This window comes from Dermacentor variabilis, chromosome 7 (assembly GCF_050947875.1).
Source record: "Dermacentor variabilis isolate Ectoservices chromosome 7, ASM5094787v1, whole genome shotgun sequence".
Taxonomy (NCBI): domain Eukaryota; kingdom Metazoa; phylum Arthropoda; class Arachnida; order Ixodida; family Ixodidae; genus Dermacentor; species Dermacentor variabilis.
In genome coordinates, this window is record NC_134574.1 from 165,415,336 (window position 1) to 165,435,672 (window position 20,337).

The 20,337-nt window shown below is 42.8% G+C and overlaps 2 protein-coding genes across 2 annotated transcripts; one reads left to right on the forward strand and one right to left on the reverse strand.

The window, feature by feature from the left end:
* Window positions 1-11: 11 nt before the first annotated feature.
* On the forward strand, window positions 12-17,833 carry Cog2 (conserved oligomeric Golgi complex subunit 2). Its single transcript, XM_075700183.1, has 16 exons — window positions 12-176; window positions 309-470; window positions 558-623; window positions 793-873; window positions 2,675-2,757; window positions 3,358-3,460; window positions 4,568-4,747; window positions 8,319-8,434; window positions 10,196-10,462; window positions 11,327-11,388; window positions 12,067-12,377; window positions 13,710-13,785; window positions 13,939-14,084; window positions 14,932-15,068; window positions 15,648-15,816; window positions 17,481-17,833. The coding sequence occupies exons 1-16, from the start codon at window positions 99-101 to the stop codon at window positions 17,571-17,573; spliced, it is 2,130 nt and encodes a 709-aa protein (XP_075556298.1). The 5' UTR covers window positions 12-98; the 3' UTR covers window positions 17,574-17,833.
* On the reverse strand, window positions 17,446-20,188 carry Saysd1 (SAYSVFN motif domain containing 1). Its single transcript, XM_075700202.1, has 2 exons — window positions 19,964-20,188; window positions 17,446-19,883 (listed from the first exon to the last, which is right to left on the reverse strand). Exons 1-2 carry the CDS (start codon window positions 20,108-20,110, stop codon window positions 19,491-19,493), a joined length of 540 nt encoding a protein of 179 aa, XP_075556317.1. The 5' UTR covers window positions 20,111-20,188; the 3' UTR covers window positions 17,446-19,490.
* Window positions 20,189-20,337: the final 149 nt, after the last annotated feature.

Here is a 20,337-nt window from a genome sequence, read left to right on the forward strand (position 1 = left end):
ACCGGCTGAAACCGAATACTGTCTGAGGTGGCAAGATGGCAGCTCTGGGACGGGCAGTTTCGAGGTAGCTTAATTTTTTGCCGGTAAAGTGGGCGATCATGGAAAGCATACTCACTGACAAGCTCTTACAAGAGCCAGCGGTTAACCTGTGCTTTCACAAAGATGTTTTCATGCGTGTAAGTATCCCTCCCTTCGTTATTTCTTAACGCCTCTTCCGTCCCGAAGGGTTACTGCATTTTGGTTTCGATGGCTGTCGAAGTACGCCGCCCAGGAAAGTTGCACAGCTGATTTTATTATTATTGTTACAGGAGAACTTCTCCGTGGATACGTTTGTCAGCGAGCACAGGAAGCGTGCCAGCTTAGAGAAGCTACGCGACGATCTCGGCATACACCTCAAGTTTCTGCAATCGTCGATGATCAAGCTCATCAACAAGGATTACGCGGACTTCGTCAACTTGTCAGCAAATCTGGTGAGCGCCGACAACTCTGCTTAAGGCCCGCATTTTGTCACACGAGCTGTACTAATGAATTATTTCCCATCCGTGCTAAATGTTTAGGTTGGACTGGACAAATTCATCAGGAACATCTCCAAGCCGCTCGAAGACCTGAAGCAAGAAGTGAACGTATGTGTGATGCTTCCCTCTTTATTGACAGGCCGTTGTGGGCGTGAATCCACTGTCTATACGAGCCATAACTCGCAGCTTAAGTGAGAAAATATGTAGATTTGTGGCGAGTGAGTGCTTTGACTAAGGTGGAAAATAAGATCTCGAGTTATGATAAATGTGCCTCCAGGAAGCCAACGCCGCGTTCGAAGCAGCGCTGACGCAAGCGAGGACCGAACTTGCTGCCCGACGAGCTGTTCAAGAAAAAAAGGTAAACGATTTTGTTCGTGGCCACCTAAACTTTTGGTTGCGGTATGTGTAAGGGCTTAAATGTAAGAGATGCACTTGCTCGTAGCTAAAAAGCTTAATTGACATCTAATCGTGCGTGATATTGGCCTCACATTCCGTCATTCTTAATCACGTTGAATAATATATCGGAAAGTTACGCAGCAGACGGACATGGGGACAAATAGCAAAAAAAGGGAAGCGAATATACAGGACAGTTTTTTTCTGACCGTGTGCATTTTACAATGCTTCTTCTCAATCATGAACGCCAGCCATCTCGCTTAGCATTTAACTTTGATGTAATCATGTTGAAGTCATGGGCTGCGATAATGTAGCGGTTCTAATCCAAACTTTTTCCTGTTCACACTTTATCACTAGTTTGAACTGCACCTTGCCTATGTTATCAGAGAAATTTACCAGTCGTGAGGGGTGAATGATAAATAGGGGTAGAATCAAAGGCAAAGGATCGTTCCATTATACTGTCGATGTTTTATTTTTGTCTGTTGTTCAAAGGTATTGCAACTTCTGATCGCAGGAGAACTTGTGAGGCCCTTTGAGTATGCATGGCAAAACTGCAGTGCCCATAGTTTATAAACAAGCATTGTTTGTAAATAGCACTTATTTGTAAACAGAACAGAAGTTTGTAAACTACCTGTGTCCTTCGTCTCTTGTACATGCTGCAGTTTTTACCATGAACAATGACCAACTGGCCCAGCTTTCAGTTCTTTTGTCTTTAACAGTGCTTGCGCCGAGCGTACGCATGTTGGTGCATGGCATCAAGCTCGTACTTATTGAAATTTGGAGGATAATTAAAATGCCAAGAAGCGTGCAAAATGAGCAATGGAATGAAAAATTATAGGCATCACATTAAGTTGTGGGCAGAGCACTGTATGAATTAGACAGAAAAAGGGTGCAGCTGATATGTAGTTGAGATTAAGATATAGAAGTGGATCTGGACAGGACATGTAATGTATAGAGCTGATAACCAATGGGCTGTTAGAATGAATGAATGTTTGATGTTTGATGGTGCAAGGCTGTTAGAATAACGATGGATACCAAGGGAAGGGAAATTCAGTTGAACATCGTAAAGGTCAAATTGGATGGGATGAGATTAGAAAATTTGCAGACATAAGATGGTGTCAGTTGATAAAGGATAAGCTGGGTTCACGTGACGAATGGGATTATGGATAAATCGTCATGTGACATGTGGCGTACATCAGATCACTTCGCAGCTAGAATTCACATGACAGTGGAGAATAGCAGACGGCAGTGGCGTAAGCACTGCTCTCTCCCTCTCCAATGCATTGACGATAATGCAAACGCATTGGAATGCTGCACACATTCACTTGCGACCTCCGAGCTAACGGCAGAAGCTACATACCGGTTGCATGGGTTTGCATTCAAATAGTGAGTTGGACTTGATTGAATGTGCTGACCTCTAGACTAAAGCGTTTCGCCATCAATATCCTGGCATTTCTTGCCGACAATCCCAGCAGTGATTTGGCTTTTGGCCATATCATGAATTTTTTCACAGGGACCCACCAAGTGCAGCAGGATTGGGTGATGTATGATCCCGTGATCTGCAATCTGCAAACTCAAATCGCAATTTGCTTTGTCATGTGACTACAGCTATAGGGGTAAGCTGAGATCTATAAGAGGTGTTTTCATTCTACAGGGGACATAAAATAGGCATACAGTGATGACTAAAACTTGGAGCTGTTCCATTGTCTAGCTGAAGCTGTGCTTAAGCAGCCCCTTCCGTGCTTTGTTTTTCGACCTTGGTTCAGGCTTTATTGCAGCAGGCGATAGCTGTCTCCAAGAGTGTAGACAAGATTGAGCGTCTTCTACCATCTCCAGATCACATGGACAGGTGAGAGATTTATGTGTGGAACCACTAATTTATTTTTCTATGATGAAGTTCAAGATGTTTGTAGGTAGCTTCAGTGTCATTACTGATTGTCAGCATGTGTACACTTGTAATTCGTGTGGATGAATATACATAGTACCCTTTGTGCATGTATGGCTGTGTTCACAGGAGTAACTTGCGAGTTACTTTTAGTATGTGCACAGTGGCTGTAGCGTCTACTAAGCCCTTAACTTTTTCACTACCGCAAGAATTGTGCTCATTTTTGGTGCTCTTATGTTTAAACATTTTATTTGCGCAAAAAGGGGTTACCTCGCTAGCCAAAAAACTCATTACATTGCATAAGAAATTGTACAGATTAGCTTCACTTACAATGTTGTATAGTAAGAAAAAATGCTCTGGGAATGGTTCTGCATGAAGTGATGTGGTGTGGAGTGTAATGAACGAACGTAGGTGGGTACCTCAGAGCAAGACTGTATGTACCAAGTTTGCTATCAGTGCTGCCACAACATGATCTTGCCACGTGGGGAACTAATTTGAGGTGCAATGACATCAGAACATTCATTGTGAGCTAGCTTTGGACTAAGATTTAGGTTCTCTCAATAGGTGGACCAATGAGCAAGTGGAGCAGGTGGCCATAGAAGTGAACCAGGTCCTCTTCTACCTCAGCAAATGCAAGCAGGTCAAGCTGGCTGGAGCGCTGGCCGAGGTATGGGGCACCAAAAATATATGTGTGGTCTTCTGTGTCTGGCCTTCTTTATTTACTTATTTTTATACTCTCAGTAGACTGAAGATCAGATATGTGCCTTTGTGGCTATCCTAAAGATCATAGCGTTAGAGATGGGTAGTGACAGATTCTGGGAGCTGGTTCCAGTCATTGGGGATTTTTAGCGCAAATGAGTCAGAGTAAATGTTGATGTTTTATGATAGCATGCTAATTTTTGGGTGTAATCGTTAGGAGTTGCCCCATACAATAACTGACAGAGTAAGTCATGTCAAAGGGACTGGATGGAATATTTTGCAAAAAATACATGACAAAGCACTATTGAAGGTACTGCCGGCACAGAATGAGACTGGGTAAGCTGAGTGTTTGTTTCGTTGAAGGAACGCTAGTATAACGGGAGTATGTAGTTAGAAATATGATTTGGTGCTCTGGATAACTCGAGAAAACTTAACAAATTTGAAGTAAATATAACAGAAAGTAACATTGCACATTGGACTTTTTTTGCCACAATTTTGACGAAGTGCGGCCTTTACACGGGACCGAACCTTTTTATCAAAATGGTGCCAGCGCAGCCAGCGACTTGTGCACACCCCAAATCCGCAAATATATCATTTCATCAGAGGTCACCGCGCAGCTCTTGCCATCTAGTAGTGGCAAGTGGAAGTATACAGCGCACAAAAAATTCACCAATGTGTGCACAAAATTCGCCGAATGCGATTGCTTCTCCATTGTAATTCCTTTTTTACAAATTTTGGGCTGCCGAGTTGAGGGTGCGGCCCGGCCCTTACGTGGATGCAGCCCTTGCACAAGTATACGGTAGCTCTTCAGGAGGGATAAACATGAGTGATTAAATAATTACATGTTATTGTTGAGCACACTTACAGTACTGCCTTTAATTCCCACCTATTTCATTTCTGTTTGTTTTTCTGTGAAAGCTTTCCTAAAACCTTTTCCTGTTTGTTCAGTAAGTTGACCTTGCTTCTATAGCCATGCCCATCTGGGGTTTCTTGATTTGCCCATTTACAGAGCATTAATGCTGTTCTACTTTTAGGCTACAACTGCCCGCAATTTCCTGATCTATTGCTTTTACAGAGGGTGAATGCAGTGACTGAGCTGCTTCAGAGGCACCTGGAGGACAGCTTCCTACGTGGCCTCAAGATAGATAGCCAGCCTGAGCTCAGCTCTGTGCTGAGGATTTGTGCCACGCTCGATCGAGTGGAGGCCGTCGAGGAGCTCTTCCGCAAGCGCATTGTAGCGCCTGCCCTAGATGAGGTGGGTGCATAGGCTTGGAGAGATCACTGTGTTTTCAAGATATATTTCATTTCATAGCCATTAAGAGGAAAATAAAAGAAGCTCAATTGCATGTCTCTTGAAGTTGTGAATGTGTAACAATGACTTCCTTCTGACATAAGCACAAATTCTCTAAGCTTCTTTTGCAGGAGCTCCGAAATCTGGTTGTGGGCGTGAATGCTTTTGATCCCAAGTGCAGAACCCTTGCAGTAATGTGTACATTGGGTCTAGTTATTAAAGCACCTTGAAATGACACAGTGCTGGAAAGATGTGACAAGGAAGAAGCAGATGCCAGTGACGACTAGTGTAGAAGGGCACTGTTCTTCATGTCCAGAACACCATAAGTTTTGAACAAGGCCTTAAGGCAGAAGTGAGATGTACGATGCGGGTGTGCGCACACACACACACACACACACACACACACACACACACACACACACACACACACACACACACACACACACACACACACACACACACACACACACACACACGCACACGCACGCACACGCACGCACACACACACACACACACACACATGAATGTGTGTGTGTATGCTGATGCACTCACAAATATAGAAGTGCACAGCATAAAGAACTGACACCAGACGCAAGAGCAAGGCATCAAGTGAAGAATTAAGGTCACTTGAATGCTTAGTGTTGAGAGAGGACTCCATAAACAGTCATGAATAAGTTTAACAAAACTGACATTTGGACGTTTTGGTTTAACTTCATCTTGTGTAACCAATGCATCACAGACTAAGACAAGAGCTAAGAAAGTGATGAGACAGGCGCCGAACTTGCAACCCAGAAGCTTGGTGAAATAAGAACAAACTTATAGACACAAACATGTCACATGAGCTCTCTGAATGCGATATAACAAGCATAAAACCATTTCCGGGTGCATGCTCATACAACCTTGACATCGAGATTGGGTGTGCAAAGATCGGGCCTGACCCTACAAAGCGTTGTCCAGAAAATTAAATTCATTGCACGACAATGACACTGAAGGATGACTGATGCACAAATCTCTTTTCTTTTTTCTTTCATGTATGGTAGGCCTCAACTATTTCCATCATGATTTGGTTACTGTGACAGTGAAAGATGGTAGCCTGGTCAAAATGGGGCATGAAAGAGCCAGCAAGAATAAGGCCATCGCATATCAGAATGCATTGCAGTACGTGCGACTGCGAACGCTGTTTTGAGCAGGCTACCATCTTCGCCCTCATAGCAATCACATGTGTTGCACTGGTTACCGAAGATGAAGCAATTGATAAGCACTAGCTAGCACTTTGTAGTGTACTGAGGACAGAGCACAGTGGCTGTAACCATGTGCATTAAAAGAAAAGTGAGCCGGCTTTATCACTTCCTTTGGCTCTGAATGGCCATTCTCTCAAGAGTTACTTCTTTGTAATGTACACGTCAACCTCGTCTGCTACATTGTTGCCTGTTGTGGCCTCAGAAATACATGCATAGACCTCACCACCCTCGGAGTCTGTGTAGGGTGCAAAACCCTGTACACGTTATCAAGCACGCAAACAGCACGATAGCACAGTGGTTAGCGCACCCAGCTCCCAACTGCATATTGCTGCAGGAACATTAATTAAGGTCTCATTGGCAGGGATAAAGTACTGCTTTACTCCACCTTATATAGAGGGTGAAGTCGAAGATGGAGCCAGTGGCATGGCAGCAATACAATCTTAACAGCATAATCGAAAGGGTGAATTGACAGACACATGAAACTGATTCCAGCCTTTGATTGCCGTCGCAATAAAAATGAAAGTGTGAAATCTAATCAAACTTGTTTTGAACAATGTAACATCCTTATAGAATGCAGTCCAAGAACACAAAGTGTTGGCTGGCCAAAATGTGCTATTAGGTCACAGGATTTTGGGCAAGGCGTGACGCCGCTACCCAATCATCCTACTGAAGGCCTGTTTTTTTCTTTTTGTTATGCACTTTTGTACAGGAGCAAGCGTAAGAGCATAGCTGGACTGTTCTTGAGCACACACTGGCAAATTTTTTGTTTGTTCGTGCGTGAGCAGACGTGGAGATGTGTGCCGAGGTAGTTGGAGTGAACACTTCACAAGTGCACACTTACCCACACCTGTGGCTTGGTCAAACAAGCATGGAAAATGAGGATTGTTGGTACAGTGGCATTTCTCAGATCAGGATAAACCAGCATGAACATTCAGGAGAGAATCCGCCCACAACACACCAGCGCCACTTGTGTGTTCTGTGTACATTTTTAGTGTATTCAGCATTCACTGAAATACAAGTACAGACACATTTATTGTTCACTCATACAGTAAAAGCTAGTTAATATGTAGTTGGTAGGGAACTTAGACTAGGTATGCACTAAGTGATGCACTAATTAACCAGCAATGGCAGATGAGTGGTTATAAACTTACAGGCCAAAAACAGCTGTCTTAATTCTCACTTAAACAAACACACAGACAAGTTTTATTTAGGAGCAGGCAGCAAAATATCTGTGATTTTCACTTGCCGCCATAACAGCCTTGCAGCGACAATGGCATCCTCAAACTTCGCAAGGCTGCGAGCCAGCTTCTCCATCAGGCCTCACTTCTCTGCAAACACCCTCATGGTAGTCAACGCACACGCCGCATTGAATAGAAAAGGGCCATCATCCACTTTCACGTCGTCGTTGTAGAGGACGTGGAAGTGCCAAAACTTATGGGAGCAGCAAACACGTCATCGCTACAATGTTTTTACATCACTATCATTGGCGGCTGCAGTCCATGTGCCACAATTTCATTTTCTATGGTTGGCATGCACAACATTTTGCCGATTCCGCACTTGCACACATGGAAAAATTAAGTGAATACTACACACTAACCGTATGACATGCGGTATGCAATTACGGCTTAAGTGGTTGGCCAGCACATTTGGTTCAATGGTGACAGGGCAGGGAATTCATCGTGACTATATTTAAACTGGAATTACTTAATAAGCGGTTTATAATTATATTGCGCTTAGTGTATTGCACTGATAAAAGAACTAAAGAATATCCGTCCACATAATGCTAAGTGCAATCATGGCGCAATCAATACCCAAAATCATGAACTTGCCCCATTCATTGCTTTATTAAGCGGGTACACATTAACGAGGTTTCACTGTATTTAGGCTCCAATGGACCAGGTGTACAAAATTAACCTGGAGCCTTCTACTGGCAGTAGCCCTAGCCAACTTTGGACCTGGCAATTGATTAGCATAGTGCACACAATGAAAACAATGACACTTTTTTTTTAGTTTATTTGATCCATAACAAATTTACATGAATATGCAGGAGGTCCCAAAGCTGAAAGTGACCCACCTGACTTGACATAACGTAACTAACAAACTAATAATTTAATCAAGTGTTCCACTTCCCATACAGAAGGCATGATAAGTATGTGCCAGTGTGAACAGTAATGTGCAAAGTTCCAGCGTTTGGAATATTTTTTTATTTTTTGTGGTGTGCGCATACAGCATTTTCTCACTCCGCCTCACTCGGGTGATCTCGCCATTGACCTGTTCTTTTTTTCTTGTGCCAGATGGTTACTGATAAAGTGGTTCAGGAGGTTGGCCTGGATGGCATCTACAACCAGGTCATGATGTTTCTCAGCACCAGGTGCCAAACGCTTCTCGACCTCACCCTCGGAGCTGCCAGGTGCATGGTCTTCTTAGCCCCCCTTGCTTCTGTCTTCTTTTCAGCTTTGCATAGTTCAGCACTTTGCCCTGTTGTCCTACTGCTGAGCACGATGGTTGCAGGTATGATTACCAACCTCACATAAACAAAGCTAGAATGGAAAAATGCTCAAGTACTTAAGTATAGGTCCACTTTAAAGACCAGCTGCGTAAAAAACTAAATTTCAGATAATGTAAACATGGAAGTGCCGCTGTGAACAATTTTTTTTTAATATGGGATTACATGCATCACGAGAAGTTTGCAGATATATACGTTTCTGATACTGAAAATTAAAAAAAAAGAAACAAGAAAAACTTTTTACTGCTTGCCGGAGATGCTACAAGAACGGAACATTGAGAACCAGCATGATGCCTGGGCATGACCTTTGAGATTGGGTGGCACCCATAATGCGCTGAAGATCTTGCAGGCTATGTTTTAGACCTGCCATCTTAGACCATCTGTATGCTGTGGGGTCTCATGTGCTCTTGTTTGTTGTGGTGTCTCGTGATCTTCATAATGTAATTTTATTTATACTACAGTAATAAGGTCAATTAAGTACCTCAAATATTAAGTACAGTTAGACCTCAATATAACGAAATAGGTAAAATTGGCAATTTGCTTCGTTATATCGAAATTTCGTATCGAAATTCCACATTTTGTGCAAATATGTACAGTCGCCAATCAATTTTTCTTACAAGGAGAGGGGCCGCAGAATTTCCCGAATTATCGGGCAATCGAAAAAACTAAATTTTAATGACAAAACGATTTATTTTGATGAATTTGGGAGTTTGCGACGAATGATACGGTTTCATGCCATGTAGACAATATCTTCACATCAGCGGTACGAATTAAGCCAGCCGCGCTTTCGCTTGCACTCCGCCCCAGAGGCTGATAGCATCGCTAGCACTGGGATGACGCTATCATGAAAAGCGCCGGCAGCGAAGAGCGAATGCTTCATCTGCCTCTCGTTCCAACGAGCCACCGAAACTCAAGATTACGCAGCCGCCAAAACTAAACACGCGGGAAAACAGCTAACATGATGCCACACCGTCACGGCACGCCTACTCTTTGCACACGCGGCAGATTACCTCTAAAGCAGAGTGCGCATGCGCTCAGCCATGCTTAGAGGCATTTGCAGCCATTGTCGAGACGCATGCCAGAAATCGCAAAGCAAGCGCCAACTTACCCCCCGCCCCTCGCGCACACTCCCCTCCCCTTTTTTCCTTTGCTTGTGCGGGAAGGCGGCACTCGTGAAACCACCATCTTTCTTGTCTCACCCTTGCACACTTTCACTTGTACCTAAAGCACAAAGTGCACGGGCCGTGATAGGATCTTATCGCACTTGGACTTTATACGGAACATGATGCGACTCCACTGCAGCGTTCGCTCTTGTTGCGCCCGCACGCTCGTTGAGAGGTGCGTTTGCAAGCAGACGCTTGTAATTCGATCACTTGACCATCGGCGTCCGCAGAAGTTTCCATTTATTGTCTCGGCATTCCTTTGCGGCGGAAGCGAAATTTCGTTATATTGAAATCGCATACAAACCAACTTTGTTATTTTGATGTTCCGAATACATGCTGTTCTATGGACAAGAGGTTATGAAAAGTTAAACACTTTGTTATATTGAAGTTCATTGCATCAAGGTTCAACTGTATCCGATTTCTCCCAGTTATTCTGGTGGACCCAAGACCCAATTCCACTGATCAGAACGTTGCAGCCTGCTTCTCATCAATTTGTGTGCAGCGTTGCAGAGTCGAATGCAAGCGGCTACGCGTTCCTGGAGAGGGCGATATTGCCAGAGCTGGTCTCGATGCTGGAAGAGCGGCTGCCGTGGGTGTTCAACGCGGGCGACCCCAATTCCTTCCAGCAGCGTTTCTCAGCCAGCCTGGCCTTCCTTGAGCGCCTCGAACGCCTCTGCTACAATGTCTCCCAGGTGGAGAGCCTGCGGGCCCAGCCGTGCTATGTGCATTTTATGTCCAAGTGGAACCTCGCAATCTACTTCCAGATAAGGTGCGGGCAATGACATACTGTTAGCACATGCGAGACGTTACCATATGTGCAACCAGTGCAAGGCCACTGCCTGTGTTCTGAAGGAGGGGGTATCCCTGCATAGCTTGTGAACATGTGCTTCCAGGTCAACTCAATCCACGTAGTTCATGTTTCGGTGCTTGCAAAAGTTGTATGCAACATATAGTACACTGAATTTATTGATTTTACCTCCGCAGGAGAAGCAAAATTAATTTGTAAGACCTGAAATGTAAATATAAATGGAAGTTAACAAGCATGGGTGCTTTCTCGTACTTTCTGGTGAATTCTTTTCGAATGAAATGCTGAATTGGCCAATTTATGTAATTCAGCTTTACTGGCTCATCATCAAAATGTATGAAAACAGTGTGCCAACAGAGTTTGGTACATATTAATTCAGAATACAAAAAGAGGCATGGGACATAGACACAAAAACTGATATGAGTATAAGAAAGAATGGTGGGTTTGTCCTCGTTGTATGCATCTCTTGAGTGTCCATGTAAATTTTTACACCTGTTTCATTTCTACGAGTTTCATAATATTAAACAGAAATTGTAAAGTCCGTGACCTAACTGTAATTTCATCAACGCTTTGGTATGGGCAAAAAGTTTAAAAAGGTAGACTGGACCATTATTTGCTCTGCCAAATTGCCAGCTTTTCTTTGCCATGGAATCATAGATCTACTTTATAGTGAATAGTCTGCAATTTTAACTGACCTAATGTTTTGCTTAGTGTGCCTTAAAGCAAGCAATTCTGATTACTGCAGTTACATTCTTGATGCCATTCTTAAACCTGATCATACTTTTAACACAGGTGGTTGTTCTCTCTTGCCGACCTTTTTCACGACAGATTTCAAGAGATAGCCTGCCAGCTGGAAGCTGCCATAATTCAACCCTCACAGCGTAGCAAAGGTGAGTGTAAATTGCGGCCTTTAAAAGGTTAATGCCATGATAGTTGCAGTCCAGTCAGTTGTTTATTGACCTCTTTAATCGGCTGTAATGAGTCCAATTTAACAGTTTACGCAAACCCTGTAATGCCCAACATACTATCATACATGTATGATATGTGGAGTTTGATGAATCTAAATGTTTATTTAAGCTTGGGAAACTTAAAATATAGCCTGTAGTTAGCATTTGTTATATGCTGGAGTGAATTTTCAGTTATATGTAGTTCTGCAAATCAATTACTGATTACTAACTGATTACTATACCAGATAAGTTCTAACAAGAAACATCTCATTGTCTATTTCATACAAATCTTCTCCCAGACGCCAGAAATAAAGATGAAATTCGATTTTGTTTACCTGGAACTGTGTTTGGGCGTTACAGGGTTACAAAAGGACATGCATTCAAATCCATTTGCCACCATCATTTTGCTGCATTTTATTTCTGTTCTGCAATACTGGTCATGTTGCGTTATGAAGACATCGTGTTGAGCCCGATCAACTGCCACGGTAAAATATTCAGTTACACGAAACAATTGGCACTAGTCATCACAACTCTAGCTCATCATTGTCATTGTTGTCCAGTGTCACTTTCACTCACTGTTAGTTGCATCGCACCTGTGACAACCATCCTTGAAACGTGCAGGTGACGAGTTCTTGCTTCTGTGTCACGAGACACTTTGGAATGCACTGCGCCGCTGCTGGGATGAGGACGTCTTTCTCCCACCTCTGTCGCACCGGTTTTGGAAGCTGACCCTGCAGCTCTTAGCTCGGCACCGGGGCTGGCTGCACCAGTATGCCACCCGATCGGGGGTCGGAGAGGAAGTGGCTTCAGGGCCCGAAGCTGGAGACAGTGAAGATGGTGGGAGCTGCGACGCATCAATTGACCTTGCAAACCCACAGGGCCCTGTCCTTTTCGTGATGCTTCACTGCGATGTGCAGAATGTTGCCTCTAAGGTGAGCCACACAGTGTTGTTTTCATGACGCTTACACGTCAGATGCGTTCAAGCATAATGTGAGCTGTGATAATCTATGTGAAAGTGCCACAAAACCTGTGACATCAGACTGATGTTATTGGTGCCATAGTATGTGTGGGAAATTTAAAGAAAAAGAAAAGGAAAAGGAAAGAAAAGTAAATTTGGCTGTCATTTTACATGTTATAGCCAAACTTTTTTTGCTGTAGAAAGTGCAGGCGTGCTCCAATTTCTCGTGTCCCCTGACGTTTGCATTCTCTGCATGGACCTTGCATCTCCTGTCGTTTACTTCTGCGCTCGACACACACGTAGTCGTTAGAGTTAGAATCTGAGTTACGCAGCCAGGATTAGAGATGGCACTAGTACCCAGTATTGAAGGCAGTCTACCAGTGAAAACTGATTTATCGTTTCTGATCAATTATTCAATGTTACAAAGTTTTGATGTCAAATGTGTGGTCTTTAAGCACAGACTTTAAGACATTTGCCAAAAATGTTGTTTGAAAGCGCTTAGTTGCTTGCAGGTTGTATACAGCAACTTGAATCACTAAGGGTAGTTGTAAATATTGTGACATCCCTTACTCGAGAACTTTGCTTACAGCCCCTGCCTAATGTTGCTTTGGCTTAAGTAATAGTACTGAGATAGTGAGCCTATGTGGCATGTTTGCATTTCTGTCTAAAGAAGTACTAGCTTGTGATTACCACATCATGCCAACTAATAACGAAGCCAAGGAAAGCACAGGGGAAATTACCCATGGTTTTTAGTTGAAACATATACAAGAATCAGAATGGAAAGGGAAATGAAAGTGGACGAAAAAACAACTTGTTGCCAATGAGAGCCAAACCCATGTCTCCCGCACTACACATATAATGCTCTAATAATTGAGCTATGGCGGTGGCTGTTCACATACTACATGACAATTGGAATTAACAAGGATGTGCCACTGCCATGGCCATGGGGGGAGCTGGCTAACGCTCCCAGGGTCAGCTCTCATGCACATACACAAATACCCAATAAAGTGGACGGAGAACAGCAGTCACACCATAATGTAGAAGATGTGGGTTTGGTTCCCTTTGGTAGCAAGTTGTTTTTTCGTCTGCATTAATTTCCCTTTACCTTATCATTTCTACATTTGAAACAAAACCGTGTATACATTTAAAACAAAGCCATGTGCCGTGTGTTTCTTTGTATGTTTTTTATTGTGAGGTTCTTTGTTGGCCTCTGTGGCCATTGCAGGTCTCCGTAGTCTATGTATACAAACGTGTTAGCAGATATGATTGTCTGAAAACCAGTCTCTTGTTTCTTCTGCTGCTGCAGTTGGAATCTCTCCTTACCGACACAGTCCAGCCAAGACTGCAGCAGATTGGCTTCACAGAATTTCATCTTCTGAAAGGTATGGGCTCTGTACAGACATACTGTTTGTTGTTATATAAACATTTTGGGCTTTGTATGCACATAATGTACAGTGTGTCCATGTCTGCTTCGTGCCTTCTGGCTTTTGGTTAAAAGCATGTCTGCCTTGTTCTTCAAAAACACATTTCCACAGAGGGCTTGGATGAGTGTTCTCAGCTTCTTGTGAACCTGGGTCCCAGCATTTCTGCCCGTCTGGTATCTGACGTCACCAAGGCCTGCTGTGTCCAGCTCAAAATGGTGCCCGACATTCCACGCCTCTACCGTAGGACAAATCGAGAGGTCAGTGGGAAATTCAGTTTTTTATTTTTAACTGAACACTTGCCGTGAGAGTTCACTGGCTATGGCACTGCTCTGCCGAGCATGGAAATTGTGGCTCGATTCCCGGCTATCTTACTCCCTCCCTCCCTCCTTCACTCACTCTATTTCGGACACAGAACTTGAGCGAATGGAACCATTAGTAAAGAACAAAACTAAACACATATTTTAATGAAGGCATTTTATTTATGAAAGCCTCGATATCTTCCTGTAACGGTAATTGCGTATTGGTGCACATATTTGTGATGAAAGAGAGAGAACCACAAAATATGCGGGCTCTGTGCAAGAGATGATTTAGGTAAGTCAAAAAGTCATTGCAGTTGACTTTTTCTCCTTTTTTTGTTTCTTTTTTTAAAATCTCCATCATGTATTGCGAGTTACTCATTGTCTTGCACTTTGGTTCACCTTTGTATTCTTAATGTGCAAGTAATATGCAATTTTTGTGACTGTAAAGTACTAAACTTCCGAATATCTTGGAATAGGCAAGTTATAATTGCAGACCTACAACTTTTTTCAAATACCCAATGAATTCACTGCCTTTTCGGTTGTGATGTAAAGGTTTAATAACATTCTTTGTAACATTCAATCGATTTTAACATACATTTCAGCTTATGTGTTCAGACAGGTACTGTCTTTCTTTCATTCTTTCTTCTTCTTTTCAGTTTTTTTTTTTTTTCAGTGTCCACAAAACAGTGCTAAACTTTTGAAAGCCATGGACATTATTTTCTCTTAATGTTATCAAATGTTGCTGTTATCTTTCATCAAGCGTCCTAACTTAAAAAAAAAAATTGTTGTGGTTGCTTCTCTATAGGTACCATCAAAGCCATCCAGCTATGTCCAGCAAATTCTTTTGCCGCTAGCAACCTTAAAGGACCAGAGCAGCCAGAATCCAAATCTGAATTGGGACCTTGATTGGACTGTGTCGGTGCTTGAAGAGGTCACGAAACAGTGAGTGCCATTCTTAATTTGACCTTGTATATGTTTAGTGCACGAGACATGCAATATCCCAGCAGTACTGTTAGACCATTTATGTACATAAGTAATTTGAGATCGCTGGGAGATGTCCAGTACTGTGGCTAGATTAGCTAGGTCTCTGGCCTGGGACGTATAGGGACATTGTTAAACCAAACTGCATTAAAAATTGTTTTGCTTATTTGTGATAAAAAATACATTGCAATCAAGAAAGCTGAATAGGAAGTAAAAATTTTTTCTTTTAATTATGAATTTCATGAATTAGAAATTGAGGTTTGTTATACCAAAGTTCAACTGTGCTATAGCGCATCATCGAAAAGCCATCATCTTTAATTTATATTTTGATACTCTGCAGTATAGCTTCCTAAATAACTTTTTTTGATAGTAAAATTGTGTGTACTGAGGCTGCCTAAAAATTCTTGTTTTTCCATGGGCAGGAAATAGTTAACCCTTGCAGCTCTTATTCCTTTGCAACATGAGAATTAAAAAAAAGATTTTCTTACTTACGAGAGTGTTTTGTGACTCAGACACTGAAATTGCTTGGCATCTTCTTAGGTACATGACGGTGACCAAGGATGTACTTGTGTCGGTGAAGAAAATGGAAGACAGCTTGAAGAGACTGAAGCGAGCTCGTGACAGAACACCACTACCAGAAGGCGCTGCCTCAGACGACGACAAGATCCGCCTCCAGCTCTACATAGATGTCGAGCATTTTGGTGTCAAGGTAAGCTCTTGCACCCGAGGCTCTATGGACTGTGATTTTGGTGAAGCAACACGCTTGAAAAAAAAGACGTTCGCACAAGCATGAATGGTGAGGACATGATCGTTCGTGTTTGTGCGAACGTCTTTTTCCAAGTGCGCTGCTTCACCAAAATCATGGATCACCAACTAGCCCGTCACTACCTATGAACTATAACAGAATGTACAGCTGGGCTAGCTGGTTTATGGCTTACTTGCATCTTGAAACTAAAAGCGCATAAAGATGAGAACTAAGAGAGAAGAGAGGACGAGGTGCTTTAACTATTAACTATTCACTGTGTTGTTGTGTAGCTTACGGCACAATGGACTTGCTGTCATTGGTTTGAAGCTTTGTGCCACGTACCTGCCAAAATTATTCTGGCAATAGAGAGAGAGAAAGGTATTTATTACGATAGAAAAGCCGAGAGGTCGGCCTGAATTAATGTTCTGACCTGCTACTTGACATTGGGGGAAGGGCGCAAATAGTTTCATATGGATGTTGGCATGGGTGTTAAGACAAGTATTGGTGGAGGTGTAGTACTAGTAGTTTAGCACCATAACAGAACCTTGTCCATATACGTATTGCAGTTAAAAAATTACTGGGTTGCTGAATGTGCAGATAACAGTAATGTTAGTAGTGCCATCTTGTGATGCTTTGTCCAACCACAGTCTACCAGAGATATTCTTATGTTATATACATGGGTTCTTGTCAAAGACCAGAAAAACTGCGCATTAACAATCATATTGCTGCCAAAGCTTCGCACCAGCAGCTAATTGTAATGTGGTTGGTCTCTGCATTAATAGACTGTGTGTCCTCTCTGATTAAACTCTGTGCCACCAGCTGAACTGCTCTTATCTAGGTACGTCTCTAATAACCAGGTTTTCTACAGATAGTAACACAGTCGAACCCAGATATATCGAACCCATATATAATAAATTATTGTGTAGAATGAACAGCTCTAAAATACCCTTGAAGATTTTTGTATAACATTTTTATTTTATCTATCGAATTACCTATATATTGAAATTGTTGTGATCCCTTTCAGATTTGGTATATCAAGGTTCAACTGTATGTATGAGCATGGTAAAGATCCTTAACAGCGCATATCTGCAAATGACAGACCAGCAAGAAAGGGTGGTGTACCGATTCATTCATGCAGAAACAATGTATAACTAGGAAGAAAAAAAATGTAATGGAAATGTAATTCACGGCGATCTTATTCAGATATACCTATCCGGGCTTTTCATTTAAAAACACCTGTATTTCATTGCATGCATATTTAACTCTGCTTTATCAATCACCAGTCTTTCTTGCTGAGTGTCCACTTGCTGAGCAAGAGTTCACAAATTTAGGACCTGCCAAAGCCAGCTGTTATAAGTCAACGGCAAAAGAAATTTGTCAATATTTAGAAAGCGTGGATATATGAAGCAGCCTGCTTGCAAAATTTTACATTTAAAGTATGAGTGGACACATCACAAGACATTAGAAAAATGAGAAGTTCTTGATATAGAAACTAGGGGAAAACAAAGAAAGGCTTGGTGAGGTTTGACTTAGTATAAAATTTATTTTCTAATGTAAGAATGAACTGGTATTATAGTAGTGAAATCTCAGTACTGCTGATGACAAGGCTGTTTTATTTATTTGAACAGATGGAGGAACTCGGGACCCCAAAATCAAAAGTTCCAAGCTACGGAGCACTTGTGGAGATAGTGGAAGCGGCAAGAAGTTCCCCGGGCTTGTGACAGCCATGAATTGAAAATTCGGTGCCTTGCCGCTGGAGCAACTGCCAGTAGGCAACAATAACAATCCAGGGTGTCTTTCCTAGAAAGGCTTGTAAATAGTACTGATTGATGGGGCTGTACATACATCTCTGTAATATACTGTGGCTGGCATGCTGCTGAGCAGCTTTTTTTTTTTTTTTTTTGCATCACATTGCATTCAGTTGTTTCACTGGGCTCTGTTTGCCTATGCATGCAAAAATAAAGTCAAAGTTGGAAAGCTGTTTGACTAGCATTTGGAATATTGTTGCATACAACTTACTGCCAACTGAGTCTATAAGGCAGCCAGGTATAGGTGACTGTTTCAGCAAAACTGCTGCAATTTGTTTGCACTCTGCAGGTTCTGCTCAGAGGTGCGAAATTCCTCTATCATGCTGAGATGCAGTATTTACCTCTTTCATCCAGAAGAAATTAAATATACAGTATGGCTCACAGTTAAAGGGAGCATTAGATCAGTACTTTGGGACCGATTACAGCTTAATTTTGACATGAAAGCCTTGGTAATAATGTTGTGTTTATGTTTGAAAACAAGTTAGAAAAAAGATTTGTCACAGCACAGATAAACACCGGTTGAACTGCAAAAGGAGACCTGACAGGTGTTATGTAAAGCATACAAACACGACAGAATGCTGTATGGGTGTAGTTTATAAAGTTCCTTCTAGCTGTGGTTGCTTTTACGTAGGCCAGACATTGGATCAGCCGGATTGAGCATAAATGTTAATTGACCCATGGAACATTGTTTAACCTTTTGTTACTCTGTTGTGATGGCAAGTGTACTTCAAAATTTGCAGACGGTATAGTTTTGTTCAGAAATAAGAACTAAGAAAGTGTGCGTTATGGTTGAGGCATGGCATATTATCAATACTGGTAGCATATGCATAAGTCATCCCTGGATTATATTGCACGAAGAGGAACTGTCATGCCCAAACATTTACTTTTCAAGAGTGGCCGCACATGCCCAAAATTGTCGGGTTGGCGCTGCCCTCCCTTGAGCACACGCAGACAAGGTTGGTGTCTTCCCTCTTTTTTTTTTTGCCACTTAGCAACATTTCGCCTGATACTAGTCAGCATTTGTTGGTAGTCTGTGCTCGACATTCATGTTGTCAGTTTTGTTCTGCTTGTGTTCCCGTCTGCACGTCTGCCTTCAGTAACATGAATTTTATTTGCTTTGTTATGGCAAATAATTACCTATATCTGTGTTCTTCATATCAATGTTCAACTTTACTGGGTTGTTCCCTTTAACAGCAGACCACACTGTACATAACAGTGCAGTGATGCTGGACATGATGCAAGTTTTCTCAACTGAAAGAATGATGGCACTGTCCACTCGGAGAGAAAAACGACTCTGCAAGTTTTGCTTTCTTCACAGACTGCACATTGTCCTCCCACAATTGATGAAGCCATTCTTCGTTTCACTGAGGTTGCTTTTTTTTTGGTCTGACATTGCCACAGATGACGTGTGTACTTCTGACTTATCCTGGACAAAATGGGCAAGCACCTCTGCTGACACATTCTAATGACAAGGTGGGTTTACTCAGTGCATTCAGTAGGTGTTGTGGGTCAGGGACGCAAAGCATTTCCTTCCTATTTGTACTGCACTGGTTACAACATCACCATTAATTTCGTCAGAAGTCACGCACAGATTATGTTATCTTTAAAATATGGCAAAGTAGCACTGTCTGCATAGCACAAACCACACGCACGCATTGATAGATTACCAAAAAATAAAGACAGTTTAGCCACAAAATTCTGGATGGACACTTGTTAAATTTTGCTGCAATTGAAAGTTTGGGCGAGCACGCTAATGTGCTAATCGCGCGCGTAAGCACGGCAAACACCGCTCATGTAAACGAGCACCGCGTTTTGCTGCCCGCATGTTCGTCAGTGCATGGGCAACACGCCCATCGTCAACTGCCGCTCCAAATCCTGCGCCGTCAGCGAGCCGTCGATGGCCTCCACGTTCGGATTGAACACAGAATAGGCGCTCAGCTCTCCGCGCAACCGAGGCCTCTTGCGGAAGTTCGTGAACATCACGTAGAACACACTGAGCACGAAAAACACGGCGCCGAATTCCAGCACAACGAACAAAGTCATCAACAGGCACCACAGCGTCAACTTGGCCACGAGCGTCGCCACGTCGAGCTTGGTCCAACGACCACAGGCCGCCTCGTCCACTACTGGTTCGTCGGTAACCATTATGCGGGTGGACGGCGTCGGAGTCATGGTCGTTTGAATCGGTTCGCGTCTTTTACGAAGCTTGGTCAATGCGTCTGGCTGAAAAAAAAAAGAAGAAAAGTAAAGGAAAACGACCAAGCGAGCTAGGAACGGCTCTGCGATGCGAACAGGCACCTCACCTTGGCATCGCTGTCAGTATCGTTGCTTTCGCTCTGAGACCCCGAATTCACGCGGACAGGCTGTTCAGGCTGTTTCTCAGTGGTGGCCTTCTGTTTCACCTTGAGCTGTGCGCGAAATTTAGCGAGTTCTTCCTCCATACGTTCCATTTTCCCGACTTTTTCATGCTGGCAGCTTGTTCGACGGCGCCATGTCGGCTGCTCAGCTGTTGCCGTCACAGCGTTGCCGATCCTCGCTCTGTTCGCCTCCATTTCCAGTCAAAGTGATGTATTTCTCGCGCAGATCACGCCAAACTTTTTGTCGGCGTTCGCGTGGAATAACCTTCATGTAACTCAACAGTTATTGTGCAGTTTTCTTTTAATATTCAGGGTAACGC

Excerpts from the sequence above, each read along its gene's own strand:
- Cog2 (XM_075700183.1), top strand. The coding sequence starts at position 99 with ATGGAAAGCATACTCACTGACAAGCTCTTACAAGAGCCAGCGGTTAAC. Across the intron at positions 874-2,674 it reads GAGCTGTTCAAGAAAAAAAG|GCTTTATTGCAGCAGGCGAT; the intron begins GTAAACGATTTT and ends ACCTTGGTTCAG. Across the intron at positions 13,786-13,938 it reads AGAATTTCATCTTCTGAAAG|AGGGCTTGGATGAGTGTTCT; the intron begins GTATGGGCTCTG and ends ACATTTCCACAG.
- Saysd1 (XM_075700202.1), bottom strand. The coding sequence starts at position 20,110 with ATGGAACGTATGGAGGAAGAACTCGCTAAATTTCGCGCACAGCTCAAG. Across the intron at positions 19,884-19,963 it reads ATACTGACAGCGATGCCAAG|CCAGACGCATTGACCAAGCT; the intron begins GTGAGGTGCCTG and ends TTTTTTTTTCAG.